An 11,921-nucleotide genomic window follows, 5' to 3' on the forward strand; every position below is an offset into this window, starting at 1 on the left:
AACTGCTTTTTGCAAATCAGGTTCCTCATTCCAAACCCTGGGATGTAATCAATACCTTTGTGATCTTTGCCTATATAAATCTGGTATTGCGGTCATCTTATCGCTATGAGATTTAGGAAATCGCCCCTCATAGTCCCGGATTTGCAATAAATGTGACTCTTTAATTCGACTTCCTGAGGCGTCCTTCTGTGATTCGCGGGGTACATTACAACACCTATCCCTTTACTTGAACATTCACCAATACAGATGAGTTCAAATATCACTTTCACAGTGAAACCTTCCCCAACATTCCTCACCTAGACTTAGCACATTTAGTCATCCTTTGCCCCTCTACAAGAATTCAGCATGATGTTTATAGGCGTTTGATAAACACTGACAAAATTTTGAAAGCATACACATGCTTAATTAAGTGAGGCCATAAACTGTTAAAAGCCACGGTTAAAAACCACAAGGATAGTCCATACAACTATATACAGGGATGGGCAAAAGCAGACTTACACTTGTCCTTATGGAAAATAATACAATAACTAATAAATAAACAAGAATAAACTGTTTCATGTACTCACATATATATACATATACTAACATTAAAAATATAGTCTTACACCTTGTATGCATATATGCATAATCCATGGACACACATAATAGGGTGCTAAAGGCCTGAGGTGGGGTAGGAGAGGGCTGGAGGCGGTCAATGGAGGAAAAAAGGGGACGTGTGTAATACTTTCAATAATAAATTATTATTTTAAAAATATATATATAGTGTTAGATAGCAGGCTCAGGGCTCTTGGAGGGGGTGGAGTGATTAAGAAAAAAACTAAAAAATCATGCACATGGACAACAATGTAGGGATTGCAGGGAGGGGGGAGGTGGAGGGGAGTATAAGGGGGAATAAATGGTGATGGAAGGAGACTTGGTGCGGTGAACACACAATACAGTGTACAGATGATGTGCTGTGGAATTGTGAGCCTGAAACCTGTATATTTTGTTAACCAGTGTCACCCCAAAAATTGAGTAAAAAGGGGAAAAGTAAATAAATGAAACAAAGAGTTTGTTTTTGTGTAAAAAAATTATATGTATATATATATATATACATACATACACATATATATTTATGGTCTTGGTTATATTTGCAATCACATTGAATCATAGATTATTAAAACTCCAGATGTATAAACTACTTCACCTTAAATAGTGGTAAATGTTAACCACCTAGAATGTCACGGCAAAAATAATCTTAACCAGAAAATACTTAGTTGCTTCCCATTCAATAAAGTTTCACTTAGAGCTTCAAAATCCCTGCAATGGGACAAATTCATTTAATTGAAAAAGAACAAACCAAAGATAAGAAAAAAATGTAATTAGATTCCTGAAGGTCAGCCAGCCTGCATTGAAATTTTCCGTCATCACCTTTGAACAATTCTCAAGGCAATGATTTAGTGTAAAAAAAAAAAAAAAAAAAAAAACCAACACACCATTCTCCATCATACTCTATAACTGATAAGGGAAATGTAGACATGCAAACAACAATTTAACACAAGAGCCAAAATAAAGTTGTGTCCAGAAAGAAGCTAGAGTGTTGGCGATCTGCTTCCACTACGTTTGGGCGCCTCCAATATTAAATAACGCCTTACGTATCCAAGGGAAGCTTTACAATTCAGAAGCAAGTTTACGTAAGACCTGTAACTTCAGCAGAGCAGGATTTAAGACATTACAAACCCAGGAAAAACGCAGATAGAAGACTGGCCAAAGAAATGTAGCCCTTCGGTTCCAAAAAGAAGTAGTCTTACTACAACAAAATGGCCCAAGAAAACTGAGCCCGCGCGCGCACACACACACACACCTTTATTCCATCACTAAATTTAGCTCTGGGTACCTACTGATCAGCTCTGGGTGACCCCGCTGATCGAATGAACGTCCAATTTTCAAATCCTGATAACCGGGACCCAAAGTCCCCTCACCTCCCGGCCTCTCTCCAAGTGACACTAACTTCACAAGCAAGTCCAAGCCCCAAGTCTCAGAACAGTTTACATAGGAACACACCCTCGGCGCGCACCCAGCAGACTCCCCGAGGTCAGAGCCGGATCCAGAGTAGCCTGGAGAGAATCCGGGGGACCCAGCTTGGCGCGGCATGCGGGGGGGTGGGAGCCCCGCAAACGGCTCTGTCAAACAGGAGGCGGAGTAAGAGGGATCCGACAGGAGACCGGTTGCCCAGAAGGGCTCGGGGCGCCAGACCCCCAACCCTCGGGTCTGGGCACTGTCCACCCACACACACAGCTGGGGCGGCTCCGCCTCCCGACCCCGAGTCCAGTCGCCAGGCCAGGCCCCTCCACTCCCAGGCACCTCGGGGTGGCTCCGAGCGTCCCCGCCCTAGGAAACGGCAACCCCAAGGGTCCCCGGGGGCGGACACCCACCTGGCCGCGCCCAGCTGAGGACTGGGCCCACCAAGCCCAACAACAGCAGCCACTGGAAGCGGAGTGTCCCAAAGGGCGAGCCCGCGCGGGATCCCATCGCGGCCGATTCCGCAGGTTCCATTGCTCAGCATTCGGTCGCTCCTGCCGCCGTCCGCTCCATCCCTCCCCAACCCCGCCGGGGCCCCAGAGCTGGCAGGGACGCGCGCGCCCGGGGACGAACACGCGCTCGCCACTGACGCTATTTGTCCGAGCTCGCTCCCGACTTCGCGCTCGCTACCGCTGACGTAGGGAAAAAGCGAGTCCCCGGCGAGAACTGGAATTGCTATCTGGACGCCGCCAGCCGCACTCGGCTGCCCCGCCCACCCACTGTCCGCGCCCGTTTCCACTCCCAGCCCCGCCTCCTGCGGGCGTCGGAGGAACCGATTGGAGGAAGCGCTCAGAGCAGAAAGAGGAGGAGCGTGAGACTCCCAAGAGGCATTGAGGAGCCGAAGCAAAGCGCAGCCCCGCCCCCCTGCGCAGCCTCTTGTGATTGGTTTTCTGGGGCTTGGGGGCGGGGCGCCGGGCTGCGCGTCCATTGGCTGTTTGGCAGCGAAGAGCGGGGCTGCGGAAGAGGCCTGACCTGGCAGGGCTCGGATCCCGGTGCCTGCCGGGGCTTGTGGTTGCGGAGGCCCGGTGTCCGCCGCTGGGCCCGGGAAGATGGTGCTGGGCGGTTGCCCGGTGAGTTACTTACTTCTCTGCGGCCAGGCGGCCTTGCTGCTGGGGAATCTGCTTCTGCTGCATTGTGTCTCTCGGAGCCACTCGTTCAACGCTACCGCGGAGCCCGAGCTCACGTCCGCTGGCGCCGCCCACCCGGAGGTCTCCGCTGGCGCTCCCAGCTGGGAATATGGCGACCCCACCTCTCCAGTCATCCTGTGCTCTTTCCTGTAAGCTACCCAGTCGTCGAGACAGGTGGAGATGGCGAGAGGGCAAGGGATAGAGGGGGTGTTGTGTTGGGGGAGGAGGAGAGGAAGGATGCTTTGGGGGTTTTTCCCGGACCCTCCCCACCGGAGGACCTGATAGTCCACACGCGGGAGGTAAATATCATGCAGGTTTCTCAGTCCTCGACTCGGTGCACGGGGAAACCTGGGGTGTGGGTGACAGGTCCTTTGGGATCCCGAAGGAGGAGGACTAGGGAGGCGTGACATCATACAGCCTCCGGAAGAAGGGTAGGGTAGGAGGTGGTGCCTTCTCTGTCCCCGGTTTGACCCGAAAGAGATTCCTTCGTAGGGGCTGGTGCTGTGTGAGCCACAAATGAAGTAAATTACTTGCCCCTGCCTACAAGGTACTTCCGGGGGTGGGGGAGAGAAAGAAACATTCTTACCGTTACAAAACCAAGTCATTTTTTAACATCTCTTTTTAGTCAAGTAAGAAAAGGCGTTTGGGAAATTCAAGGGGAACTGGGAATCCTTTGGCCTTAATCTTGCTCCCATAGCCTTGCGGATGTTTTCCCAGAGAAGAGTTGAAGCTATGGCAGCAGTAGAATCCGAGCAGAAATAGGACCAGAAACAACCCCTGCCCCAATGAACGGGTCATTTGGATGGATGGCTGTCTGTCTGGCCTGCCGTGCTTCAGTCTGATTGACACCATCTGTCTTGGGGAAGAATCAGAGTGAGATTAAACCCCAGAAAACTTGAAGAGATGTCTCTTGCCTGTTTTGATTGTATACATGTAAGCAGCGAATTGCAAAGACCATGTGATGATCATGATCTTACTGGTGATTTATAGACCTGATGAATTCATAGAATGTGAAGACCCAGTGGATCATGTTGGAAATGCAACTGCATCCCAGGAACTTGGTTATGGTTGTCTCAAGGTGGGTTTTTGTTTTGTTTTGTAAGCAAACTCATCCAGAAATGTGCAGGGTCTTATTAGAATATTAGAGGCCGGATGCTCGAAACTCGTGCATAGGTAGGACCCCTAGGCCTGGCCAGCAATCAGGGCCAATCTGCAGGGGAATGTCCCTTCCCCACCCCTGTGGGCTGGGGGCAGCTCCTGTGTTGAGCATCTGCCCCCTGGTGGTCAGTGCATGTCATAGCACTGGTCATTTCGCTGTTCAGTCAATCTGCATATTAGGCTTTTATTATATAGGATGTCTTTGTAGGAGATTATAGGATTCAAGGAGAAGCCTTTAGTAACAATGGCCTCTTTGAATGGAGAGAAGCTATTTGGTTCCATTAATAATATCTCTAAAGCTAGGTGCACATTGCCTAGTCCAGTGATGGCGAACCTTTTGAGCTTGGCATGTCAGCATTTTGAAAAACCCTAACTTAACTCAGGTGCCATGTCACATATAGAAATTTTTTGATATTTGAAACCATAGTAAAACAAAGACTTATATTTTTGATATTTATTTTATATATTTACATGCCATTTAACAAAGAAAAATCAACCAAAAAAATGAGTTTGCGTGTCACCTCTGGCATGCGTGTCATGGGTTCACCATCACTGGCCTAGTCAGACTCCCAAAAACTAGTGAAATTCATGTGCGTTCTCCCCATTAAGGACGCACCCATTATGTTATATTTGCTGTATAATGCAAATCAAGACAGGTGTAACAAAATTATGAGAAAATATTTTTTTTACTCTTTTTTAAATTCTTTATTGTTTAAAGTATTATGTTAGTCTCCTTTTTCCCCCCATTGACCTCTCCCCGGCCGCTCCCACTCCTCAGCACATGCCCTCACCCCCCATGGGAAAATATTCTTTGTACTAAATCAGATACAGAGGAATAAACCTGGAAGTACTAAAACTAAAAAGACAACTTATATTGTAATCAAGTATAAATAAATATTCTCAGTACAGTGAGATTTTATCCTATCGATATTTATGGATAAAAGTTTGAGTTAGCATTGTTTAGAGATCACGTAATTGTAAATATTTTAATTAAAAACTGAATTGATCCTGTCAAGGCCCTCAAACTCACTTCCCCAAAGTCCTAGAGGACTGGCAGCGCTCAGGTACCTGAGTCCCTGGGAGAGTACAAGGAATAAGCATCGTTTTTCCTACTCTCTTCCCTTTGAGAAATGCTCCAACAAAAACAATAGTGATGCATTTAATAAGGTGTCAGTAGAGAATGTACAGCTGTGCTTATTACTCTTTTAGAATTCAGTTACACAAAGGGTCAGAGGTCCTATTCTGAAGTTCTTTGCTGGAATTTAAACATACTGTAGATGTACTACAAATATCTGTTCATCACACAGTCATGACCTAAATAAAGTCCTGAGTCAGTTGATATTCTGAGTTCTTTCCTAGTTATGTTCATTTATAATATATATAAAACAGACTTCTAATATAAGGTCAACTTTTTAGATACCCATTCCCAAGTGCTCAGTAGTATGCTGAGTTCTTTCCTAGTTATGTTCATTTATAATATATATAAAACAGACTTCTAATATAAGGTCAACTTTTTAGATACCCATTCCCAAATGCTCAGTAGTATGCTCTTTTTTCTATAAATAAAGGATAATTAAAGCATTGTGTCCATCTATTCTAAATGGCATTTAATGAAACTGAGTATACATTTTTAAACTTTATTATTAAAGAAGCCAGTGAAAAAAAGAAGAAAAAAACACAAGAGTTTATTTAAAGCAATGTACATTTAGGATGGATTAATTTACAATCATTCAAAGTATGTCACTAAATTCCTTGTTCTTTAGCACAGCTTTACCCCAACTTCATTAAAATAGTTATCATCCTGAGTCAGCGTTTGTTAATTGATACAAAGATGTATTTTGTGTTACTTGCTTATTGAGTTTTTGCTTTCTTTTGTTTTGGTTGTTACTCCACAGTTCGGTGGTCAGGCCTACAGTGATGTGGAGCACACGTCAGTCCAGTGCAGGGCCCTGGATGGGATTGAGTGTGCCAGTCCTAGGACCTTCCTACGAGAGAATAAACCTTGTATAAAGTAAGTGTTATTTTGAATGGGGTAATTGATAGTTGGATGGAGGTAGAGCTCTTTTCCTTGTGATCTCTTGGTGTGACTGTTTCTTTTACCTTAAGTGTTAAATGGGCATCAGGATTACTCTGTGCATAATCCATGGATGGGGGAATATAGGTATAACAGAGAGGACTCTGGCCTTCAGACCAGAGGCCGTAAGTCCTAAATGTCTCTTTCACCAACTACCTACGTACCTTTGGGCACCCAGACTCTCTATCCCTCATCACAAAATGAAGGAGTTGGACAGAGCATCTAGCTCCAGAATTCCCATGACAGGCAGAAATCCTGAGAAAATAGCCTTAGTATTTCAGGAATAAAGGTTTTATCATGAAAAGTATGGACTTCTCTCACTGAAAATAAGTTTATCTTAAAAAGAATTAGGCTTATTTCTCTAAGTTCTGCTTGAAGGCACAGAATTTACTTCTACCACTTGCTAGTGAAGAGTCTATGACTAGGTTTAGTGATAATATTAGAGTAACTGCTATTGCTATTGCGTATCATCACAGTATGTAAAACAGAAGTCTTTATGAAGATGTCCCCGTTTTTAGTTGCCACAAGACAGCAAAAAAAGGTACAAGGAGATCAGTGTTTCATGTAAGGAAGGAAGACACTTCATTGAAGAACCACATTCAGAACTGCAGCCTCAGGAAAGGAGCCTGTGTGGGGATGAGTGGGGCCCAGACTCCACTCCTGCCAGGATGCCTGTTGTGCTAACGTGCTTGATAATTTCCTGTCCAGTCCAACTCAACATTTGTTTTACAGGTCCTCCATATCTTAGCAATTTCGCTTTTGAGACTCTAGACCGGTGATTTTCAACCGCGAGCCACAGCACCCTGGTGTGCCACAAGAATTCTTAAAGCATGCAATACCTGATTATTTAGCCAGGAGCACTGACCTCTTTTCCCTTAGATTTTGTCAAATAAAAACATGACAACAGCCAACACAACAAGAGACATCCAATTTGAATGAATTGAAATTATATTTATTTTTTTGTCAGATCAGTAGATTGCTGTGCTGCAGAATTTTAGTAATTAGTCAATGTGTGCGTGAAATGAAAAAGGTTGAAAATCGCTGGTCTAGACCTACAAGAGATCTTATGGAGGGGGGTGGCAGGGGTAAGGGAATAAGAGGCCACAGACCAGCGGTCTCAACCTGTGGGTCGCAACCCCTTTGGCAGTCGAACGAGAGGGGTAAGGGAATAAGAGGCCACAGAGCAGCAGTTCTCAACCTGTGGGTCGCAACCCCTTTGGCAGTCGAACGACCCTTTCACAGGGGTCGCCTAAGACCATCCTGCATATCAGATATTTACATTACGATTCATAACAGTAGCAACATTACAGTTATGAAGTGGCAACGAAAATAATTTTATGGTTGGGGCACAACATGAGGACTGTATTTAAAGGGCCAGAGGTTGAGAACCACTGCCACAGAGGAACTAGCTGCGTCATCTTTTCACTGTACATGAAGTGTTTTAATTTTCATGTGGTAAACATCTTCCTTTTAATTCCTTTTGTCTAGGTATACCGGACACTATTTCATAACCACTTTGCTCTACTCTTTCTTCCTGGGATGTTTTGGAGTGGATCGTTTCTGTCTGGGACACACTGGCACAGCAGTAGGGAAACTATTGACACTTGGAGGACTTGGGATTTGGTGGTTTGTTGACCTTATATTACTTATTACTGGAGGGCTGATGCCAAGTGATGGCAGCAATTGGTGCACTGTTTACTAAAAAGAGCTGCGGTTATGGCCCAGAGAGGCAAGTCTTCGGAATTCATCTCTACAGGCTCAAAACTCTTCCTTGATATCAGACCTGACCATTACTTGCCCTCTTGGAGGGAATAGATTGGTTAGGAAGATTTCTTTGGATTGTGGATTTGCAACCCAAATATTACCTTGCTGACTAGAAATGGCAAGCAAACACTGTTGTGGGAACCAAGTTTATACCTTTTCTCATGTACAAAATATAAATCTAGCAACTAATTTATAAGCTGCAGAAGGGTTTCTATACTCTTTACTTCTGCACATGGCTATATCTTCAATCCTTTGGAGCAAGTGGACCCAACAGGATGGGCGAAGTGAACATTGTTAGCTTTGTGCCTTTTGTGACCCCGAGTCTCATGCACAGGAGGACTGAAGCAGAACCAATGGAAAGCTTCAGCAAAAGTAGAAATGGCCATGCATTTTAATACACACTGAAATTCCGAATTTAAACTGCAGAATAAATTCTACCAACCTGGAACACTGTTTGGATATTCTCAGTAGGTAGAGTGAAACTCAAAATTATATTTGTTTCCCTGAAAACTGGTTGAAGTAAACTATCCTATTAATAAACCCTATTGTTTAGCCATTATTATGCTGACGAGGCAATATATACAAAGAAATATATACATGAAGATATTTTTTTCATTCCAATTATGGTTTGAAAGCCAACAGTATTTAAGATCTGTCTGGGTTAGTCTGTCCTCTTGGCAGAATTTTCCTGTCTAAAAAGTAGTATTTAGCCTAATCAATGTGGCTCAGTGTGAGCATCGACCCATGAACCAGGAAGTCACAGTTTGATTCCTGGTCAGGGCACATGCCTAGGTTGCGAGCTTGATCCCCAGTATGGGGCATGCAGAAGGTAGCTGATTGATGATTCTTTATCATCATTGCTGTTTCTATCTCTCCCTCTCGCTTCCTCTCTGAAACCAATAAAAAATAAAATAAAAAGTAGTATTTACCAATTTAGAGAACTCATGTTGTAGGCTGGTAAGAAAGATTTCAAATGACTATAAAACTGTTCTTCACAATTACATAAGATAAGGTGGGGAACATTGTGCTCTTGGAAAGAAAAACAGACTCTTAAAGGATATTATTACTGAGTACCAGGTGGATTTAGGATGTGATTTGTGGGGAGAAAGAGAAACAGTGCAATAAGCTTGGTACCAGAAGTTCTCACTGTGGGTTACAGAGTCAGCCATAGAGAAAGAGCCACAGCCGAGCTTTTGCATTCCCAGTTCACTGGGAATAAAGGAAATGCTTTGAATAATAAGTGGTTTTAAAAACTTAGTTCCCATCCTTTTCAATCTAAGTTGTAAAGAACTGTTAAATACAAAGTAAAGGGGGGATTTTATGGATAAGTCAAATTAAGATCCTGTTATTTGGAATAAGTTATAAACTCTAGAAACAATCAAGGTAGAATTGCTCAAAGTTTAGTTTCATAATAATTGACTTAAAGACCAAGAATCACAGTTAACTGATTGGTGTGGCTCAATGGTTGAGCATCAACCAATGAACCAGAAGGTCATGGTTCGATTCCCAGTCAGGGCATAATAAAAGAACATATTTTTTTAAAAAAAAAAAATCACAAAATAACTGAATATGCTCTATCATTATGAAATGGCTTTCCTAAAAATTTCAGCTTTATTACCCCTGATTAATATGATTACCAACTCTTCTGATATTATTAAATGATGGCAATTATGTAAATATTAAGAGATTATTCTGTCTTAAAAGTTCTGTACCACACTGATCCCAACCTTGTTTGCAGTAATAGTTGGTAGATTTTTATTCATAATCTCTGTACTCTAAGGCAGTATTTTTTAAATTGTGGTCATGAAGAAACTAGACCCTTCCCAGAAAAATGCACACACACATAAAATTTTACATAGGTTTTAAGGGGGTCTATTGATGTAATATTTTTTTAAAACTCACTTCTAAGAGAAGTCCTGTAAACAAACTGAAATTTAAATCTTACCCAAAAAAATATACTACCTTAAGCCACAAATTCTGCCTCATCTCACAACTTTTTTTAAATTTTATTAAAGATAAGTCACAAACCCCATCAAAACCTATTTTCTTTTATTTAAAAAAAAGAATACATTTTGGCAGTTTCAGACTGAAATCATTAGTGTTGCCAGGAGGAAGAGCTTGGGTAAAAAGGTAAAGTTTTTAATTTATTGAAGTATCTTTTATAGAAGTTCTCTCGCAGTCAGAAAAGCTGTTGGAGACCAAAGTTGTTTCCACTGCTAGAGTGATAACTTGTGAGTCTTTAATAATCTTCTATGACAATCCACAGTGGTCAGTTTCATTTTGACTTATCAATGATATCCATCCTCTGTATCCATAAACCCTGGCCAAATGTGATGCAACCCGAAAAACTGATCGTGTAAGGGAATAGTATTAAAAATTTGATTTTCTTTGCACTCTGGATTCAGGTTGTTTCTTAATATTTGCAAGATAGTTGTGTGTGTGTGTGTGTGTGTGTGTGTGTGTGTTGCTCTGCTTCCTGACTCTAGCACTGACCAGGGACGCTCCCTGGGACTGGGGAGAGGGTTGACTGGATGCTGGTCCCGAGTGTGAGAGAGCCCGGTGACACTCCCCTCCTTCCCAGGAGCTGTTAAAAAAGTGCCCACCACTGCCTGGGCTCCGTCTGTTCTCAGCTGGACAAGAAGAGCAAGGAACACCTGGCTCCCACCACCGGGGCCACTGTCACTCAGTTCCACAGTGTGGCCAACTGCTTCAAGGGCCAGAGTGTGGCGGCTGGGGACAGAGCCAGAGGGGTGAAGCGTGTGTCATGGGAGGGCTCAGAGACACTCTGCATAGGTCTGGAAATCCCTTGTTGTTTTTGGAGGACAGGGGTTCCTTCCTTCCCCAAACCAGCCAGCCCATCCCCACAACACCAGGCTGCTGTGGCTCCTGTGCCCTTCCAAAGGGAGGGCACTCACCTCCCCAGGGACCAGGCTTCACAGGGGACGCCCAGGTCCAGGCAGCCAATGGGGCTGCCCAGACTTTGCCCAAATGGCCAAACCCAGGAGGCAGGTCTGGGTGCACAGTAGGACCCCTGGTGTGTGTGTGTGTGTGTGTGTGTGAGAGAGAGAGAGAGAGAGAGAGAGTGTTTGTGGCTATAGAGAAGTTTAACAATACCAAAGTGTCCTTCTGTCAAGGTTAAATTAGAAACTGCCTTTTTTTTCAGTTGTTCCTATCTTTAAGTAAAATTTTCTCAGCTTCTCAGACTTCCTGGCACCACATCCTTCTTCCACTTGCTTAGCAAAGCTTCTTAGCAGTACACCCCAAACCTAATAGTCCCCAAGTGTGTGTGTGTGGTGGGGGGGGGGGGGGGGGATCTTACTATCTTCTTCACAATTCCTGTAGCTTTTATCGATTATATCTATTTCTTGTATCTATTTCGCCACATATCCTATCTCACTTAGAGACTGGACCTCAGGGTGCAGAACAGGGGAGAAAAATGCAGAAAATAAATCTGGAAGGAAATAGAGAACAAACGTATTTCCTAATCATCAATTTCCCTTTCTATAAATTGGGGATTATAATCACATCCTCCTCAAGTAGGAGAGTTGAATAAGGTAATGAATGCAAAGCTTTAACATGAAGCATAGGACATTGTTTATACTTGTTAAGTATTAAAGTATCCTCTGAAAACTGCCCTAGACTCTGATAGGATGGATCCTAGTTTGTGAAAACAATTCTTTTCTAATTAATCTCTAATATCAAAACAGATGAAATAGAATACCCAAGAAAACGTCTTC

At 43.4% G+C, this 11,921-nt stretch overlaps 2 protein-coding genes across 2 annotated transcripts in view; one reads left to right on the forward strand and one right to left on the reverse strand.

The window, feature by feature from the left end:
- Window positions 1-2,737, reverse strand: part of ADAM9 (ADAM metallopeptidase domain 9) — a 110,307-nt gene extending 107,570 nt beyond the window's left edge. The window contains 1 exon segment of the mRNA XM_006765559.2: window positions 2,415-2,737. Coding sequence (XP_006765622.1) covers window positions 2,415-2,535 — 121 coding nt within the window. The 5' untranslated portion in view covers window positions 2,536-2,737.
- A 248-nt stretch (window positions 2,738-2,985) lies between these two features.
- Window positions 2,986-8,766, forward strand: TM2D2 (TM2 domain containing 2). Its single transcript, XM_006765560.2, has 4 exons — window positions 2,986-3,337; window positions 4,179-4,266; window positions 6,242-6,357; window positions 7,909-8,766. The coding sequence occupies exons 1-4, from the start codon at window positions 3,111-3,113 to the stop codon at window positions 8,120-8,122; spliced, it is 645 nt and encodes a 214-aa protein (XP_006765623.1). The 5' UTR covers window positions 2,986-3,110; the 3' UTR covers window positions 8,123-8,766.
- Window positions 8,767-11,921: the final 3,155 nt, after the last annotated feature.

This window comes from Myotis davidii, unplaced genomic scaffold (genome assembly GCF_000327345.1).
Source record: "Myotis davidii unplaced genomic scaffold, ASM32734v1 scaffold93, whole genome shotgun sequence".
NCBI lineage: Eukaryota > Metazoa > Chordata > Mammalia > Chiroptera > Vespertilionidae > Myotis > Myotis davidii.

Bases quoted from the DNA above. Each gene is read 5' to 3' on its own strand.
- TM2D2 (XM_006765560.2), top strand. From the start codon at position 3,111: ATGGTGCTGGGCGGTTGCCCGGTGAGTTACTTACTTCTCTGCGGCCAG. The intron at 3,338-4,178 runs GTAAGCTACCCA...GGTGATTTATAG, and splicing joins GTCATCCTGTGCTCTTTCCT to ACCTGATGAATTCATAGAAT. The intron at 4,267-6,241 runs GTGGGTTTTTGT...GTTACTCCACAG, and splicing joins TTGGTTATGGTTGTCTCAAG to TTCGGTGGTCAGGCCTACAG.